This window comes from Beta vulgaris, chromosome 2 (genome assembly GCF_026745355.1).
Source record: "Beta vulgaris subsp. vulgaris cultivar EL10 chromosome 2, EL10.2, whole genome shotgun sequence".
In the NCBI taxonomy this organism is placed as follows: domain Eukaryota; kingdom Viridiplantae; phylum Streptophyta; class Magnoliopsida; order Caryophyllales; family Amaranthaceae; genus Beta; species Beta vulgaris.
This window is the reverse complement of record NC_079203.1, coordinates 43540473-43559794: the sequence shown is the minus strand read 5'-3', so window position 1 is coordinate 43559794 and position 19322 is coordinate 43540473. Positions and strand designations below refer to the sequence as shown.

Here is a 19322-nt window from a genome sequence, read left to right as displayed (position 1 = left end):
TTTGACTTTTTAATTTGGTCAAATAACTAATTTTACCAAACACTTTTGCAAACAGCTGGCTTAAACAGCCAACCTAAAAAGCCAATACATACCACCAATGCTTCCACCCAGTCAAATAAGCCAACTAAACCACGCTAAAAGCCAACAACCGATTGTCAAACAACCTCTGAATTTGAAGTCTATGAACATCTGTCGAACCAAAGTTCTAATTAGGAGGTTGACTTTATTCCGTGTGAGTGGTACTACAAAGCTTTTCTCTCGCTAACAGTCTCTCTCTTGCATTTTCTCAAGTTACTATTAAGATTGCTAGTTTGCTACTAACCATTGTAGTACTATCTTTCACTACTAATCAGTAATGTTCCATTGCTTAATCAGCCTATGTCAAATAAAAAGGAACGGAAAGATATACTAGTAACTCATAAGATCTAGCTTTGCAATCAATTGGTACAATATGCACATTTACGATCCTTTTTACAAAGTGAATAGACGAGACAGGAGAATGGGTAAGAAAGCCTCTAATCCCTTTACTAATTTCCCTCATTCTAAAGGATCTATTTGAAGTTTGGACCATCACAAGCTAAAGAATTCAAAAACATTCCGCATCCATGCCCCAATCCTTCAAGCTTGTTTATGTATCCATCAGACCATCAAAGACATGAAGAACCTCTTCATAGAGTCCCTCCATTTTCGAGTCAAAATCACCAAAGAGCGAGTCCCTCCATTTTCGAGTCAAAATCACCAAATATATCTACATGGTTAGTTTCTAATATCCACATATTATGTTACAAGTTACAACTTACTTTAAAAATGAACAATTGGTCTTTAAGTACAAGGTTCCTTCATCAATCATCAGTCATCATGAAGATCAGGTAGGTTTACTTGGTGTCTGAACTTTCTTCTGCAGAAAGTAGCAAACAGCAGTGCAATCATCAGGTCGATCAAGTGAATACTTCGCCTTCCATTCTACAACAGCCGCGTCTACAACTGCTTTTGATGCCATCTTTTCATTCTCAACACCCCATACAATTGATGCTACTTTCTCATTGCTAAGGACATCCCATATCTGTTATTACTTCCAATATGTTAGTTCAAATTTCATCTTTTATACCGACAAAACAGCAGTTTCGTATCTTTCTTTTTTTTTTTTAACAAGTTTGATCTCCTCTCCATAATTTCAGTTACTCAGGAATGATGAGTTCAAAAAAGTTGTATATGAATAAAAAGTCTAGATAAGTACATAGCCAATAAGCTCATGTTCAAATGAGTTAAGTTCATGGCGAGTAAGTTCCGATTGGTTAATTAATGTAAATTCATATAGATTTAGATGAGTGATAATTAGGTGCAGAGAACGCATCCTTAGTTACAAATTTAAGCGATTGTAGTTAAAAATTTGGAAAAATTAAGCTTACTCCATCAGTTGCAAGCAAGATAAAGAGGTCATCAGAAGTTATATGGTGATGAGTGATGACTGGAGTGGAAATTATGCCACACTGCTTCATAAAAAAATCTCCAAAAGAACGAGACATAGCCATCCCTGGAGAATTACGACGAGGCATCCATGCTCGTTCAACCCCTGGTTCATTCTTCAATGCAAACACCCTACCATCGAAACTTCGTATTCTATCAGCTTCATCTACACATCACAAGTTACAAGTCCAGAATACATTTGATTTGATCATTTGCAAAAGAACCGAAATATGAAAACATATATAATTGATTGATTACCAGGTATTCTAGGTGTTAAATCAATGGTCAGTAGAACAGCTTTAACTCCATTATCTCCTTTAGTTCCTAGGATTGCCCTTGAATCCCCAAGGTTAGCAATGAGAAGATCATCACCCTGCTCATATTAAACTTAAAAGGGATATAATACAAAGTATATTCAGTTATGCAGATACTTTTTAGGCCGTCGAAAAAGGTGCAAAGTGATGTACCTACACACGATCCCTCATTTCAGAGAGCCAAGATATGTTAAAACCAATGTTACACAGACTTAGGTACCCACAATCAGCCACGGATACATGTCTCAGTGTCTGACTCGGCTATTTTGTGAAATTTTTCGAGGATTTTGACCCAAAATGAAGTGTCTAAGTGTTATACTCATGTTTGAGTGTCGAAGATCCGACACTGGCTGGTACTTGAAATAATACGAAGAATCCAAACCATTGTTTTATGTGTTTTTGTTTACATGGAAAGCAAGTAGAACCAAAAAGAACAGAGATGATAAAATGATGGTTTACTAAATGCTTAATATTAGTCTGCATAGTAATATAACAGACCTGTTTCAGGGCTACTACAGCAGTACTTCCACTCGTAAAGTAGCGCTCCTTGAGCGCCATTTTCATCACTTCATCATCCATTTCTTTGAAAGAATTCAAAAATGCCGTCTTCCATTCAACAAGTTCCTTGTCTAGTGATGATGAACCATTGCAATTACTTGATTGACTTTCAGTTGGTACCTCAGACGACAATACTGCATTCTTTTGATTAAGCAATAACAATGGCAAGCGACGACTAGCAGCTTTGCTCACAACATGACCATATTCGCCATGACCATCGAATACTCCACAAAGTACACCATCTAATGTTGATCCATAGCCCTTCAAAAACAGATCATAGCTAGTAGGTCACCATATTGTTTGATTTTCACAACCTTCAAAACATGCCTATAAGCTTTTTTTTTTTTTGAGGGGAGATAGCTAGTGCATATATTAACCATAGGACAAAGCGTCCATAAGCACATAGGGGGCTAACTCCGTTGGACAATGACAGTTCCCAACGTTGTTCAACACCAAAAGGAATCAGTCGAGCTAGGTGGTGGGTAACATAATTCCCATCCCATAGCACATGCGACCATCTAATAGACTCAAAATCTTTACTAAAAAATAAGACATCTTCTAACACACCGTCTAAATCAGAAAAGAATAAAGTACTTCTAGACAACCTATTAAAGATAGTAACAAATTTACATACTACAAGTTTGTTCTTTTAATTGAATTGCAAACAGGGTTCAATACACTTTAATTACATGTTAAGTTGTCTTTCCTACCTTAACTGTGTGTGTTTGTCACTGCACTTATTCAATCTTAAATATAGGAAGTACACTACAGGGGACAATCATAGATTCATAATATCGGAAAATAAACTCCTACATCCAAAAAATACATGTCAAACATAAACCAAAATGCGTAACCAAGTAAGGATTGGCCTAGTGGTAAAGATTTGGCCTTATGATTCAAGATCATAGGATCAAATCCCACTAGGGGCTCCAAAGTATTTGACCTCCAAACCTGACTGGTTGTAACTTATACCTATGCGAAGTGCTAGTTCAGTAGGGTCCCTTCATCTTACCAACTTAAAAAAAATAAGGCAAAATGCGTAAATAATCTAGATACGAACTCCACAAAATATAAGTTTCATTTTTCCAACAAGGTATAACAAAACGAACTTATCTTTGATGATTAATCTATATGTGAAAGAACAACATAAGTTGACAAAAAAATTAGGTAACAAAGTAACAACAATATTAGTAGTACCTGGCAAAGGACAGCAGAATCTTGATTTACAATCTTACCACCACGTTTAGAGTAGACTGACCCAAATTTGATCTGATCATTATGAATATCATTCATTTCATCTTCATTATGTATAATGCATCCAAGACCCTCTGGAACGGATTTATTTGATACTACTCTATTTCCCATTTTACAAATTTTTTCTACTACCAAAATGTTCTTTAAATTAAAGTCTTACAAATTGAAAACTTCCCGGAAGTGGAATATGGTAACAGAATAAAGTACCAAGCACATTAAAAAAATGTCATTTTATTTTAGGAAGTTGACATAAAACTATATTGAAAGAGGATGTTGATTAAAAATTACTTAATACTTTTATTCTTTTAATGAGCTGTCACTTAGGGTTGACTTTATAGTGCTTATTCAACAAATATAATTATTATCCATAGGTAAGATGTAGTATTTGACTTAGGTGAGAAGAAGGCGTTATAATCGGACCATAACCTCGTACAAATAAACCCAGCTCGGGTTTGTAGACAAGGCTCCGCGGGAGTGGATAGAGAATGATAAGAGGAAATTCCCGTCCTCAAAGTGTCTGTGCCTCTAGTGGGATTTGATTCCACAACCTCAAAATTGATGTACCAACCAAACTACTAGACCAAGTACTACAATGTAGTATTTGACATATCTTCTAAATATTCCTTAAAAGTGGGTGTAGTGTACCTGTGTAGCTTGTGTAGGTCCTAAGGAAGTGGTCCTAAAGTATAAGTTACAGAAATTCACTAAAAATTATACAGAGTACGAAATTTGGAAAACATTAAAAATATTGAATGATAAACTACTTTAAAAAAATTATGGAAAAAGATATACTCTATAATATAGCCCTGTGTTTAGGTGTTCTTCTTTGCACTCAATTTGATGGGCAAATTCGGTCACATTTGTTATATGACTATATCTCGGACTAAAGCTCTGTTTTTTAGACTAAATAATTCAGTTTAGATAAACTCAATTCAAGTTAGACAAATTAGTTTTGTGTCGCATTTTTAATTCGGTCTAATTCAATTCAATTCAGTTCATACAAATTGAGTTCAATTCAATTCAGACGAATTAAGTTTAATTCAGTTTAAACCATAACCTAACTCACTCAAATGGGGTTTTACGTTTTTTCAACTGTTATGGAGGTTATCTTTTGAGGGGACTTAATAATCCCTAAATGAGTTGATAAAAACTTGCTGTTCAACATCATAAAAACAACCACCATATCCAGCAAAATTTTATCTTTCTAACTACTGTAATTATGTAGTAACGAGAATTAAATTGATATTAGTCATATTACTCCAATTACACCTACTGAGCAACAGCCGTTAAAAGCTCCTAAATTTACATAATGCTGACTTGAAAGCAAAGCAGTTTAGCAGAGAAAAGCTAAAGAAGAAGAAGAAGAAGAAAAGAAAAGTTGCAACTGCTGCCTTTTTTTCAACTTTCATACAATGCCTGAAGATGACCTTGATAATTACAGCAAAATCTCGAAAAATAAATCACCTTAACACCTGCTGCAGAAACTGAATACCAAGTCATCAACATTCTCATTGGCTAGACACAGAGATGGTGTCTTCACCTGGTGTAGAGTCAGTTGCTGGCAATTTCTTTGCTAGGGTCGTGGGTAAACCAAGGTCGTCTTGTAGGCATCGCTGCTGAGGGTGTGACAATAACAAGCACATGTGACGGAAAAGAACCCGTTGTAAGCCCTGACCACTTTCAAAGATGTAGCCCTCATACTCTGTAACATGTTCCAGTGCTTCTACAAGAGCATCATACACTTTTTGGGGGCAATTATCAGGTCCTGGCTTGTCATGAAGGTAGATCACATCCAAAGTGAAGAGTTTCTGGTTTGCAGGCCATTGAAATCGCGGTTGTAGCGATGAACGACAATATAGTAAGATCTACGCATACCATAGGGATTAAGAAAAATAAGTTAGACAAGTTTGTGGCAGCATCTAACAAATAAGTGTGCATGAACCTTCATAATTTCCAAAAGGCCTAATAGAGAATGTTGAAGTTTTGAGACCACATAATTCGAACGGAAAAAGGCAGAAAATAATCACAAAGCCTATAATTAAGCATATAAGATCTATATGCCAAAACCCATTCACCAATATGCAAAAATCAATTGTCACCTAGATAAAAGACTCAATTTGTGTAATATAAAGTACAGAGACATACAATTATAACATATCCAGCATGCAGAACCACCCTAAATGAGTTAAAAATCTTGGTCAGAGGGGATCTATTTGGTTAGATGACAAACATCTTCAAAAGAAAACGATTTTCCATGAAAAAGAAAGTCAAAAGGGAAACACCATTATAACTTTATTTTCCTTTGTTTGATAGCTCATAAGAAAAGTTAGAGAGGGGGGAAAATGAAGATGGAGAAAGAGGATGGATGGGAATATGGGACGAGAGAATCAGAGGAAGGTAGAGGCTGAGGAATAGGGAGGACAATTTGGCATTCCTTCCTTTAGAAAGGAATAACATAAAAAAATGAGAATATAATTTACCAGCAAAACAATTTGCTGCCAACCAAACCTCAAGACTCAACGATAAGTTCATCAGTCAAATAAATAATTATTGACAGTTAGGTCAAAATAATAATAACGATCCCAGAGCACTTAATAATCAATCAGCAAAACATTCTGTAAAGATATCATGTGATCAAGTTTTGCAGACTTATTAACTATGACTCTAGCTTTACATTAACAACAGTTAAACTTCTGCCCTGCAAGTCTGCCTACATAGATGAAGAGGCTCCAGAACTCACTTACCACTCTTAATATTCGATTCTGAGACCTTGATTTTTTCGCTTCATGAGCTGCAATCCGAAACAGCTGGGTAAGGTCTGCATGACCCCCTGATGAGCTCACAGACAAACTTCTAAATGCAGCAGTTGCAGAATCAACTTCACTAGTGAACTCCTTTCGCACCTTCAGACACACAAAATAAGAGACAGGTAAATATAACTCCTAATTAATGATTTCTGAGGCTGAAAGAACTTCCAAGCTTACTCCACCTCTGTAAAGATACAAATGGAGGAGGCATGGCAAAGATATGTTCACATTATATTAGAATGTAAAAACATAAAGTCGAACAAGTTGAGGGACAACAAAACAATTGCAAAGCATTAATATTTCCTGTCAAAAGATCAACTCGGGAACCATAATCTTGTTTGTGTAAGTGAGCATTCACAGATAAAGTACTTGTAATATATACATAGTCAAATAACATTCTTAATACTCCCGGAAAAACATTTAAGTACCATCTACTATATTAACCTATGGCACATATCAGCCTATCTGAGACGGCTTTCCTTGATTCAAAATCTTGGCAGCATGAGAACTATAGCCAGAGTCATGTCAAATGAGTTCGCATACAGCTGGAATTACCAAGAAAGAGGACATGAAGAAGGAAACTGGGCGTATTATTTCCAGGGAACACAATTTTCACATCTGAGTTCAAATGGTTACAAGGACCTCATTTGCGTGTTCAAAAACATCGAACTAACTACGCAAGTATACTTTAAGAAAGAGATCAAAAGAATGCTAGTCTAGGTGCATTCCTCCTGAGCCAAGAAATGATTTAAGGGAAGACCTGAACACAGTGTCACAGCAATGTTACTCAAGCTATCTCATGCTGCAATATTGCATTGATTTCTCCTTCTAGAGTCCTAAATGACACCTCAATGAAAATTCAGAGCAAAACTGTTCCAAGATCCTACTTAATAAGCTAAAGTTATATCATGGAGCAAACTGATGTGAGCACCAATACTCAAACAATAAAGAATCTTGGCTATCTACAATAAGGACTTCTCGAGCAATCACATATAATTAACTTACAGTAGACAAACGCAATCAAATACACGCCAATATGCACTCACGCAAACTCCCGGCTTAATTTGAGGCCTTGTTTGGTTGTATATAGGAAGTCATACTTCCTAGGAAGTTATTTTTTCCATGTATTTGAACTTCCTAGGAAGTGTAAAGTTGTGTTTGGTTGACAATGGGAAGTAGAACTTCCTATGGGAAGCTCTACTTACCTAGGGGGACCTAGGTAAGTAACTTCCTCCATTTTGGAGGAAGTAGAACTTCCTAGGAAGTGCAAATTCCCATGATTTTGCCAACCAAACAATTTCATATACTTCTACTTCCTAGGAATTTGCACTTCCCATGATTTGTTTTGTCAACCAAACAAGGCCTGATATGACGAACTATCATGAAAGAAACTTACCAAACATCCGCCTCCAACTTAAACTTGTACCTTGAATCACAGCATTATAACAAACAACACCATAATAACAATCACAAAGCATAAACCCTACTCAAATCTATGTCAATTAGTTCCCTCGACCCTCGTTACTTCCCAACTAGCAAAACCCTCGGAATTCCATTCTACTATAGAAAAGGCCAATTTTGATCATATCCCAATATCACCTGAGATTTTCATTTTAATCATACTATGCCCAATTCAACAATACCAAAAAAAATTCCCTACATAAAAAATGCCAACAAAGTTAGTACTATGAATTCAGCTTTCCCAACATATAAATAAATCCCCAAACCATCAAAACATCAAAATTTCCCATCTAAGCAGCAGAAGCAATTAATGAATTTCACACCCAAAAAACGAAACAATTGACAATTCTACATCCATCAAAACAAAACCCTCAAACAATTGATCACACCCAAAAAACGAAACAATTGACAATTCTACATACATTAAAACAAAACCCTCAAACAATTGAACAATTCATCAAATTCTTAATAGAAAAAAGAGATGAGTACCCAAGAAGCAGATTTGGAGAGAGAGGCGAAAGCGAAACGATGATTGGGGTTGATGGTGAGTTTAGCATGGATGAATAAAAGTATGGATTGTTTAATTGAATCAAGTCGGGTTATGGGTCGACCATTTGGACCCGTATTCTTCATTTCGGACATACTTTCTGAGTCAACGTCAATACAGAACAGTATGTCTTCGTTGTTGTACTTTGTTGCCTTTAATGTGTACGGTGCTCCGCCGCTACTGCTTCCCTCAACCCCTTCCATCTTTTTGTGTCAGACTCAGATTGTGGTGGCTTGTGTGGGAGGAAGAACTACAAGTTTATAAGTTATAACTATGAGCAAGATTTTGTTCTGCATAAGAGTGGTGTTTCTGCAAATTAGAAGGTGCACATGTCAATACAACTTTCGTAAATTTCTATTATATATGGAAATTATTATGAATTTTGATATTCATTTTCTTTTTATCAATATATCTCTATTTTTAAAAAAAAATACAATATCTATCGTATTATTAGTTTAAAAATGAATAAAAAGGGATAAACTGATTTAACAAACTTCCAATAAGTTATCACTTATACAGTTATACTTCAACTTCGCACACATATGGTGCATATAAGGTTGGTACTCCTTACAGAAACAAAAAGAAAATAGGGTTTTTTGGAGAAAGCTTCATTACAAATTGGAAAATAGAACGATGGGGGACATGTGGTAAAGGACTAAAGGTGGTGTTCAAAACTATGAGAATATGATAGAAGTATCAACTACGGTTTTGAAGTAGGAGTATTATCAATTAAAGTGGGTGGTTGTTTGGTCTACATGAGAATTTAATTCTCGCGGGAAGTTTCATTCCGTAGAAAGTTATTTCCTTTATGTAAAACTTAAGAAATTGCCTTATTATGTTTGGTTGATATCGGGGAACTCACACTTTCATAAATTGATGTGGGCATTTTGAATGACCAAGGAAAAGGTGCGTGAATAAATTTACACTTTTTGAGGAATTTTAATTTTCTAAAAAGGATTTCATTACTCCCATTAGTATAGGGTTTGATCTCCAGATCTCAAGTACATATACTAAAGTTCTAACTACTAGGTTAAGTTGTATAGAGTGTTATTATCATGAAATATTATATTAATAAATGAATATTTTTTTCTTACCCGGGGCATAGCCCATAACTAGTCTATATAAATATATTAAAAGGCGTGCATAAACAAAAAAATGTGCCACGTAGCGCTCTCCCTAAGGAGTTTTAGTTCATGTAATCCATGTACAATAAAAATATTTAGAAATTGCATAGTATAGGTTTTGATCCCAAGACCTCAAGTACATATACTAAAGTCTTAACCACTAGGTTAAGTTGTATTTAGTGTTATAATCATAAAGTAATTATATTAATAATAGAATTTTTTTTTTACTCAGGACATAACCCGAACCTAATAACTAGTTATAAATTAAATCACCTATTGCCCACCAATCTATTAAGTCAAGAAAGAATATAGTCATTAAATTCACCTTCTTAATTTGGTATCTTTGGGAGAAACTAATGACATTATTTTTTAACATAACAAATTGTGTAAAACAATTGTCTTTTACAATTTGTTTTAAAAAAGTAGTTGTTCAGTTTAAATGTGATTTTTTTCTTTTTTTTTGTTTAAAATAAGTAGGTAGTTATTTTTTTTTCTTAATCTATATTTTGGTGTTTTCCATGTTTTGTTATATATTACCTCCGGTCTTTATTAGTTTACCTCTATTCTTTTTTGGGATGTTCCTTATCAGTTTATCCATTTATTTTGTTTTTAGAATGAGACTACTAATTTTCCATCACACATACATTCAACTTTGACATAAAATAATAGTTTCTCTTTCCTTCTATGTCCCACAATTAGGGATGGGCAAGGGTAGGGTCTGGGTCGGGTCCAGCTGGACCCTAGACCCGGACCCTAAATATTTTTGCAGACCCAGACCCGGACCCGGACCCTAAGGGTCTGAAAAAATTGGACCCTGACCCGGACCCTTAGGGTCTGGAGGGTCTAGAGGGTCTGGAGGGTCCAGGTCTAAATTTTTTATTTTGCTAAATTTTCAACATTATTAATATCAATAATCATCTAAAATTCGCATGAAACAAACACAAAAAATCGCATGAAACAAACACAACCATATAAATTGAAAAAAACGAAACAAACACAAATACAAACTTATAAACTGAAAAAAAACGAAACAAACACAATTCACAAACATATAAACTGAAAAAAAAACGAAATAAAAATACAAACATACGAACTGAAAAAAAACGAAATGAACACAACTTACATAAGAGTTTAGAATGGTGTTTTAGTTTAGGTTTTAGTCTTTTAGAAAATCTGTTTGTTTTTTCAAAAAAAAAGTTAAAATGTATATATTACATAAGTTTAGGGTCTAAGGGTCGGGTCTGGGTAGGGTATGGGTCCAAAACTTTAAGACCCGGACCCGGACCCTAAAAAATTTACTTGGACCCAGACCCGGACCCGGACCCTTAGGGTCTGAAAAAGTTGGACCCAGACCCTTAAATTAGGGTTGGGTCCAACAGGGTCTGGGTAGGGTCCTGGACCCATGCCCATCCCTACCCACAATATTGTTTCTCCTACAACTTTGTGCAAAAGAAATCGATAAATTAATAAAGATCGGAGAGAGTAATACAAAATTAAAGAGATTAAACATATACTCCCTCTGCTTTTTTTTTTTTTTTTTGATTGGGAAATTAAGTCAGCCCAATGGTTAACCCCTACCAAGGCTACTAGCCTTGTAGGAACTACCAGCACATTGGCTGGTAAAGCATGCTAAGGAAATACCCCAACATAATGTTGGGGTAGAAGATGACCTCAAGGATTAGATGGGAGTGCTCTACCACATGAGCTAGCTCCTCATCCTTTATACTCCCTCTGCTTTTATTTATTTACTACTCCCTCCGTCCCATAATATAGTGCCTATTTCATTTTTGGTGGTCAAACTTTAAAATCTTTGACCGAATATTCTCATTTGTATATATAAAAAACATATTCATGTAGGATCTTGTTAGATTCGTCTCAATGTGTAGTTTCATAATATCAACTTTTATATTTTTTATTAATAAGGAATTGAAGATATTAAAGGTCAAAGTTACGTTTTGGAGACAGTGAAAAAAGAAACAAGCACTATATTATGGGACGGAGGGAGTACATTTTTTCAAAAAGGGTTGCTTTTTTTTTATTTGCTACATTTCCTTATAAGGAGACTTGGCCCACCAAAAAGTATTAGTATTATATTTGTTTCCCTTCTTCCACCAAAAAGTACAACTTTTTTCTCTTTTCCCACCCTATTTAATGCTAAAGGGGTCAAAAAGTACACTAAAAAAAGAATGAAAATGACATCTCCTAAATTTTTGTGTAAACCAAAATGTAGCAAATAAATAAAAGCGAAGAGAGTACTATAGATAAGCAAATAAAACAACAAATTGGATAACCATGATTGTAGGTCACCTAATCAACTCTTTTTCTACATAATAACTCGATTTAGATTCTATTGTTGTAACGATAAATTAAGAGTTCCCCTCATATAGAAAACCTCCTAATTTTCTATTTTCTTACCTTTATAAAAAAATTGTTTTTTTTTTGGTGAACCATACCCGGTTTCCGAAATTCATTTCTGGATTCGACTAATTCGGATTCGGGCTAGGTCATGCCCCAATTGGGGGGAAAGTTCTCCCAACACACTCTGCTGCGTTCCCCGGGCTCGAACTTGAGACCTCTGGTTAAGCTAGAACAACTCCCTTACAGTTGATCTAAGCATGTGTTGGTCTTGTTTTTTCTTTAAGGCCGGGGGAATTTGTGATAGTGGATAAAACATAAAACGGTGCGTTTGTACCCAAAATTCCTTTCTTGCAGAAGAATGAAGTATTTAACAGAGCATTTTATTCCAATTTCCAGTAGTAGCTTCATCATCTTCTTAAGAGTAGCCAAATTTGCGTTAAAATTAGGAGAGAGAAAGAGAAAAAAAATGGCATGCTCACACGATCATAGCTGCGAAGATCACAATTGTTCATCTGATTGGTCTCTTTACAAACACATCGACCTCTCTAAGGTTCTTCTTCCTCTCCCATTTCTTTTCCTTTTTTTATAAAATTTTCATCAATTTTTCCTCAACTCTAAAGTCTAAAATATTCCATTGTTCTGAAAAATAGTTCTTTTTGATGGGTTAAATAGTTTATGTAATACCCATTAGTGTTTTCTGTTCATTTAAGTTTATTATTATGAAATAGTTATTCCATTAATCCGGAAGTGTAGAGTAAAATGTGTTTGCCTCAGTACTATGCTTGATTGTTGCACCCAAAAAATGTATGCTTGATTGTTTAATTTTGTTCTTCTGGTGAATTTTATGGTGAAACTCAAGATTTTTAACTCTTATAAGAGTTAGGAATACGTTACTCCTTGAATTTGAATATTTGATGAGTTATATAAGTTGAGAATCATATATTATGTTTTGGGTTATGGATGCTTGTGGCTTTTGCCATCTTCGGCCTGCAGTACTTGTGGTGGCGAAAGCCGTGTAACTCGAATGTATGTGCGGTTGCTTGTTATTGGTTTAAGTTATGGAGCAGTTATGATTTAGAACTCTGAATTGATTAGGAGTATCACTTTAGTGTCAACTCTGAGGCCTATCTGACATGGCCCAACTTAGGGTCCTGAAGAGGTGGGTAATGTTGGCTGTTCCTGGGTTCGAGGTTGAGATGGCATTACTATGGCTTGTAAAAGAAAAATTAGTTTAAGTGGATGTCATTGTTAAACAATGATCCATGTAAGGGATTAGGATTGCATTATTAAAGTGACTCTTGGTAAATCTATGATGGCTTCAATGGGTATCCGTTTCCTAGGTGTCATAATTGAGGAGCTGATGAGCTGATGAGCTGATTGTGTTGCGCTTGCGCTTTAGCTTTTCCAGGATTATTGGTGATAATCAAGTTGTGTCTGACTAAGGAAATGAGTTGTTTGTTATTCACACTGTTGTGGTATTTTGCTTATTTGTTGCATGGAAAGAGCATCGGTCACATTTTACTCAGATAGCCATGTCCAATGGACAGAATTTTTTCATCCTTTGGAAGAAAAAAAACTTATATATTTTATAGCATATTATGATCAAAGCCACTGATCCTAAGAGATGCTAGATATTAGCAAACCACTGGATATGTTGCTTTGGGAGGAGAACTGTTAGGATTTAGGAGTGCATGAAGATCTTAGGGTAAGCTATATCTGGATAAGGGGAACTGACAGATCATTGCATGCAGAGTTTATGTGGACTTCTTTGATTTTTCCTTCTTTATATGAACAAGACTTTGGGATTAGAGATTCTTTTGTGAAAGATTACACGCCAAAGGGGAAATTTCAAGTTGTTTAGAGTAGTTGTATACACTTGTTTCAAAGGTTGATTGCAATTGCAAGAATCGTCCATGTTATTCTTCATATAATGATCCTAATGTCAAGTTTCATCATACACTGTGGCATTTGCTTGCCTGTGAATGAACATGTGGTTGGCACTGGCTGAGGCCCGTGACCCATGAAGGACACACATTTAGACTGCTCATTTTGGTTTCTTCTGGGTTATATTCTCTAAGTACAACTCTGCATTCAAACATTGTTACTGCTCACTTGTCCTGTTGTCCATAAATGTAAAAGTTGTGACCATAGGCTTTATGCAGGTGTCTGCTCTGAATGAAGCGGTTCCAGGAAGTGCGAAGTCAGTTTTCAGATCATGGGAGCAGCGTCTAAACTCTTCAGGGGTAATGCAACAGAAGTTATTGTTTATGACATTATGGAGCTATAGTAGACCTTGCTGTTGCATTTACTTTTGGCTACTCTGTTCAATTATCAATTTAGGTCCATTTCCATTAGTATCATACTAAGTAGGTTTTTTTGCAAAAAACTACCTTATAATTCATTATTTTGCGAAAAACTACCTAATAACAAAAAATTGTGAAAAACTACCTAATTTGTTGTGAAAGACTACCTTGCATCGGAGTTGGGGAGTTGACTCAGAGCTCTGGCATTGTCCATGTCACGTGAGTTGCACGTGTGGTTTAATAAATCCCAAATTTTAACACTTTTCCCTTATTTCTCCAATTTTGCCCTAGCTGTGTACTTCATCATCATATTCATTCAACTCCTCGTCACTAGACACCTCAATAGCAAACTTCTTCCATTTAGTACATCTGGTGAGTTGAATGAATCACTTGAGGGAGGGGGGATTAAGGGTTTATTAAAACACACATGCAACTCACGTGACCTGGTCAACGCCGGAGATCTGAGTCAACTCCCCAACTCCAGTGCAAGGTAGTCTTTTACAACAAAAAATAATTTATTAGGTAGTTTTTCACAATAATTTTTTTATTATGTAGTTTTTCGCAAAAAAATGAATTTAAAAGGTAGTTTTTTTGCAAAAAATCCTACTAAGTATTACAATTTCTATTCTATAGTTTTATTATGCTTATCATGTAATAGTATTTAGTTTCAAAATCTAGATCTCTTTTACTTCCCTGATTTCATGTACTAAGCACAAATAGCTTCAATTACTGGGGGTGGCATTGCTGAGTTATATATTGTTATAGACAGGGGAATATCTTTTATCTTTGATATGGTAAGCAGGTGTTACTTTTCCTTAATTTTGCTGTGAAATGTAATGCCTCCGTTTGTTTACTAAATAGATTCAAGCATCGTTTGAAAAGGTAGCCTCTAGAAGCTAGGAGGAAGGTTCGAGGTGGGATGACTTGCTTAGCTTTCACCAAATAGATTGTACTGAGATGGACTTGATGCACCTTATGTGCTTGAGGTACCAAGGGTGTGCCTTTGGCACCTCACAGAATTCCAGTTGCCTGCAAAATCTTTGTATATGAGTCATAAATGCTTGACATGAGAGTGCTAAGATTTTTATTCGGAACTTTGATAACATAAGATTGAAACAATAGTTTCTCCCCTGCTTGTGCTTCAGGATGATGTAAAAGTGGCTGAAGCCAAGGGAAGCTTTGCCACTTGTCTGTTCTGATATTTTTTGCCTCTGCTGTTAGGAACTTAGTTGATGAACCGTATTTAATTTTTAATGCTATTCACATTCTTATTTGGCATTTTCGTATTTTTCCGAACCTAGTTTATATAATGCACTTCCTTTTGGTGTGTTTATTCTTTCGCTTGGTTAAAACATTGTTTCATTTTTCATTTTTGTATCTTTCTTTCTTTTATGGTTATCTTTCCTGTCACTTTTTTTGGGTTTAGCTATCATTGCTGCACCGTGTGTGCTAGTAAGCATGAAGTCTAATATAAGTCTTCTTTATTGCACCAGGCATTCTTGGAAAGCAATGATGGTGATCCTGAATTGATTGTTTTCATTCCGTAAGTACGATAGGATTTACTTGTCAGGTTGTGCTGTTAAACTGTTTATGACTTTATGCTAATCTATGGAAACTTCATCGTCAGATTTACCTCTGATGTCAAGATCAAGGGCATATCAATTGTAGGTGGTGCTGATGGAACAAGTCCTTCAAAGATGAGAGCGTAAGTTTTGTGTTACTGTCAAGATTTTATCTTCATTGGTCATCTATATAAATCCTCTGTCTCCAATCTTTTCTATCGAGTGCTACATGCTCCCGCGAACCTAATTTCTTCATGTTGTTTCCAATGCCCTCCATCCTAGTCATCTGCGACCCCCCCCCCCCCCCCGACTTCTTCCAAAATATCTGATAACCCGACCTCCTACATTTACTGTATAATGAGGTATGAAAATCCCTTTATATGCAACAAATTCTAAAATTGGTGATCAACCTTAAGCTTCGTTAAGTTGATCCTTGTTGGGGGGGTTATGGAGGTTTGGGTTTTTCAAGACTTGTTTAGTGGTAGTTATTGCTGAATGAAGGAAAGAGAAAATTGTTGGCTGTTACCATCTATGCCATATCAACTTCTCTATATGAACTTGCATTAAACTTTTTCACTGTTGCCTTGCTGCAATATGAATTAATGTACTAAAGTACTGATTTATCTATTCAATCATATGATTGAAAAGTCACAGCAACTCAAACTAACAAATTTTTTGAGTTCCTTTTATCTAAAATCAGCTAAATTGTCGCCCAATTCAGAATACTACTTAGACGTTTTAAATGAATCTTTACAGTCTTTATTGAATTTTACACCTTTGAAATTGGGAGCAATATAATACCTACAAGTTTTAGTACATTTAAATAGTTTTTTTCGGCAAGCAACCTAAACATGTTTGTGGTTTTACAGGGAAAGTAGAGGGTTCTATATTTTTTGGTGCATCAGCTTAAATGCCTTTATTTTTTCATTTGTTTTTACATCAATATCTTTGCAGTTATAATTATTCTTATGACCCTGTTAACTACCTTTAGGTTCATCAATCGTGAGGGCATTGACTTCTCTGATGCGCAAAGTATGCAACCTGTCCAGGTATCAATTTGTTAAAGGCAAGATTTATGTTAATATATATTATATACTCTCTTTTCTTTCTTCCTTTTCTAATGAACCTTGTCATTTCGTAAGGAATGGGACTTGGCTGAGAATCTGCAAGGAGTATTGGAATATCAAACAAGGTGATAGTCTTGCTGCCTTTTCCCTTTGTTACTCCAGGTATCTGGTGGCTAGAACCAGAGAGATGTAATCTCTCTTCTCATTCCTGTTGCTTTTTGCTACCAAAGCAACTCATTCCGGCTTTTCAGTCATGAATAAACAGTGACACATATCATTTAGCTAATCTTGCCTCGTATTTTCCTCAAGAATACCTAGACTGACCCATTTCTCGGCATATACTCTTTTGTGTGCATAGGTTTGGCACTGTAAGAGCCCTCATGTTGCCCCTATGATCTGGGACATTTGTCAAAAGCGTGCTGTTCTGCTGTAATATCATCAAGCTAGATCTCGCTTTTACTTCGTACTTTATCCTATTTTGGCCCATATCTCACCAGCTGATATAATTAAGAACTTGGGTTCTCCAGATTTGGCACTTACACCTAATGCTGCAACAAGTCTAAAAATTCAAATGAAAAAGTCCATTCCTGCATCATCATGACTTAGTTTTTACGGCTGAAAGCCATCTCCATGACTGCTATTTGTGATCTCGGCATCTTCCTCACCTTGCATGCTTGCTTTATTTTTTAATGCTCTGACGTGGCATGTGGCTATGTGAACAGGTACTCAAAATTCCAGAGTGTGGGCAATTTGACTCTGCACTTTCCTGACAACTTTGGTGCAGACACAGGTCAGATACATTACATTGGCTTGAAAGGTGAAGCAACTCAGGTATTATTTCTGCCAAAGATACAGATTATTTATCAATGGCTTGTTTATTGTTATTCTTGTCTACTTGACTAACAGTTCTTCTTTCACAATGGATATCAGCTGAAGAGGGATGTAGCAGTTAATATTGTTTATGAAATTATGCCGAATCCATCTGACCACAAGTAAGCCTTTTATGCCTTAAAATTTGCAATTAAGTAATGAAAGACAAGATGATGTCTTCCCAAGAATGCTAATAGATAATCTTATGTGCTTTCATTTCCTTGTTGTATTTTAACCCTTACGACCAGTTTGAACAGTCAGCCAGCCAGGAGTGGCTGGTGGTATTAGTAATGAATTTGTTTGTAATTTTATGAGGAAAGTCTCATGCTAATGTTCCAAAGTCCAAACATGTGTTTTTCTCCGCAAAAATCCATCACCACTCAATACCAGCTCTAAAGTGGTAGTGGATGTTAACGGTTTTTAAAGAAGAAAGAGACGTGTTAAGGATGGACAAACATTATCATGGACATTAGATTAAAATTTTCTTCAAAAACATACCTAAAAATTTATTAGTGTTATCACAATCTGTTACTACCTACCAAACCAGCCCTCAACAGTTTAATAATCTTGACTCTTGGGCATTCAAATTGCCAAAGTTATGCAAGTCAATCAAAGTGGGATGAACGATTGGAAATGGAAGTATGTAGGTGTCAAATGAATTTTATATGGGCTGGGTAGAGCTGCTAGCAAATATGATAAACGTCATGCTATATAATTATATATACATCAGCAACATTTCTCGACACTTTTGTGTTTGTTGCCTTCTCAATACATTCTTATTATTATGCAGGACACGTGCTGAGACAGGAGGTGGTGTTTCGGAAGTGTAATGAAGCCAGTATGCCTGAGAATACCTGATTAGACTTCTGATATGTTTGCCTTCTTTACTGCAATACCTTAACACAGCAGAACTTGAAACTGAGTGATGGTCGTGACATCAACAGCTGTTGATCGTTAATGCACTAACTTAATACTGTACATTCTATAAGTCATAGAGGGATTAGGTTAATGCCTCTGCTAGTATATTTACGTGCTTACGACTACCAAAAACTAACTATACCTGTTATCTGAACACCCTGCTACAGGAGAGAGACAAAGATTGAAAAAACTGTTCTATTCAGTATTGATGCGGTTCTTTCTCGCTTGGGAATTAAGTTTGCTGTAGTATCTCTGCTATCTCTTGTGCTTATTTTGACAAGTTACTTAAGCTGTGGCATGTCTAGTAGCAATGCTTGACCAAGAACCTTCACCAGATGAATATACGTTCTGTTCATGAATCATGGGGAAGTCTTGTGATTCAGCAGCAAAATCGTTGCAAATTTTTCGTGAATCGATACGCATAATTGCGAAAAGTGTTGGCCTCTGCCTTATATGTAAAGGCTTAGGCTATGTTCAGTTCACCTTATTTTTGCTTATTTCAGATCAGATCAGATTAGAAAAAATAAGTTCAGATCAGATCAGACCATATCAGATCAGTTCAGATCATATCATGCTTATATTTAAAAACTCATTATTATTAAATATCTTTCACTACATATTAATAAAAATTATAATAATTGAATATTAATAAAGTACTCATTGAGACGAATCAAACAAGACCCCACATGACTATATTTTTTCTTATATATTG

At 35.6% G+C, this 19322-nt stretch overlaps 3 protein-coding genes across 4 annotated transcripts; 1 reads left to right on the top strand and 2 right to left on the bottom strand.

The window, feature by feature from the left end:
- Positions 1–430: 430 nt before the first annotated feature.
- Positions 431–3847, bottom strand: LOC104886478 (probable protein phosphatase 2C 72). Its single transcript, XM_010670928.4, has 5 exons — positions 3537–3847; positions 2280–2600; positions 1726–1840; positions 1410–1633; positions 431–1063 (listed from the first exon to the last, which is right to left on the bottom strand). The coding sequence occupies exons 1-5, from the start codon at positions 3702–3704 to the stop codon at positions 866–868; spliced, it is 1026 nt and encodes a 341-aa protein (XP_010669230.2). The 5' UTR covers positions 3705–3847; the 3' UTR covers positions 431–865.
- A 963-nt stretch (positions 3848–4810) lies between these two features.
- On the bottom strand, positions 4811–8708 carry LOC104886487 (hypothetical protein). The gene is made up of 3 exons (XM_010670935.4): positions 8351–8708; positions 6338–6496; positions 4811–5458 (listed from the first exon to the last, which is right to left on the bottom strand). Exons 1-3 carry the CDS (start codon positions 8609–8611, stop codon positions 5102–5104), a joined length of 777 nt encoding a protein of 258 aa, XP_010669237.1. The 5' UTR covers positions 8612–8708; the 3' UTR covers positions 4811–5101.
- A 3562-nt stretch (positions 8709–12270) lies between these two features.
- On the top strand, positions 12271–18832 carry LOC104886492 (uncharacterized). Of its 2 annotated transcripts, XM_010670939.4 has the most exons (9): positions 12272–12440; positions 14053–14133; positions 15687–15736; positions 15821–15898; positions 16747–16804; positions 16898–16947; positions 17545–17653; positions 17753–17814; positions 18483–18832. In XM_010670939.4, the coding sequence occupies exons 1-9, from the start codon at positions 12357–12359 to the stop codon at positions 18520–18522; spliced, it is 612 nt and encodes a 203-aa protein (XP_010669241.1). In that variant the 5' UTR covers positions 12272–12356; the 3' UTR covers positions 18523–18832. The 2 variants fall into 2 exon arrangements, with proteins under 2 accessions (XP_048495116.1, XP_010669241.1); XM_048639159.2 differs by lacking the exon at positions 14053–14133 and having other exon boundaries at positions 12271–12440.
- The last annotated feature ends 490 nt before the right edge of the window (positions 18833–19322 follow it).

Excerpts from the sequence above, each read along its gene's own strand:
- LOC104886478 (XM_010670928.4), bottom strand. The coding sequence starts at position 3,704 with ATGGGAAATAGAGTAGTATCAAATAAATCCGTTCCAGAGGGTCTTGGA. Across the intron at positions 2,601-3,536 it reads ATTCTGCTGTCCTTTGCCAG|GGCTATGGATCAACATTAGA; the intron begins GTACTACTAATA and ends CTGTTTTTGAAG. Across the intron at positions 1,634-1,725 it reads TTTAACACCTAGAATACCTG|ATGAAGCTGATAGAATACGA; the intron begins GTAATCAATCAA and ends TGTGATGTGTAG.
- LOC104886487 (XM_010670935.4), bottom strand. The coding sequence starts at position 8,611 with ATGGAAGGGGTTGAGGGAAGCAGTAGCGGCGGAGCACCGTACACATTA. Across the intron at positions 6,497-8,350 it reads TCTCCAAATCTGCTTCTTGG|GTGCGAAAGGAGTTCACTAG; the intron begins GTACTCATCTCT and ends GTGTGTCTGAAG. Across the intron at positions 5,459-6,337 it reads AGAATCGAATATTAAGAGTG|ATCTTACTATATTGTCGTTC; the intron begins GTAAGTGAGTTC and ends TGGTATGCGTAG.
- LOC104886492 (XM_010670939.4), top strand. The coding sequence starts at position 12,357 with ATGGCATGCTCACACGATCATAGCTGCGAAGATCACAATTGTTCATCT. Across the intron at positions 12,441-14,052 it reads AACACATCGACCTCTCTAAG|GTGTCTGCTCTGAATGAAGC; the intron begins GTTCTTCTTCCT and ends GGCTTTATGCAG. Across the intron at positions 17,654-17,752 it reads TGAAAGGTGAAGCAACTCAG|CTGAAGAGGGATGTAGCAGT; the intron begins GTATTATTTCTG and ends AATGGATATCAG.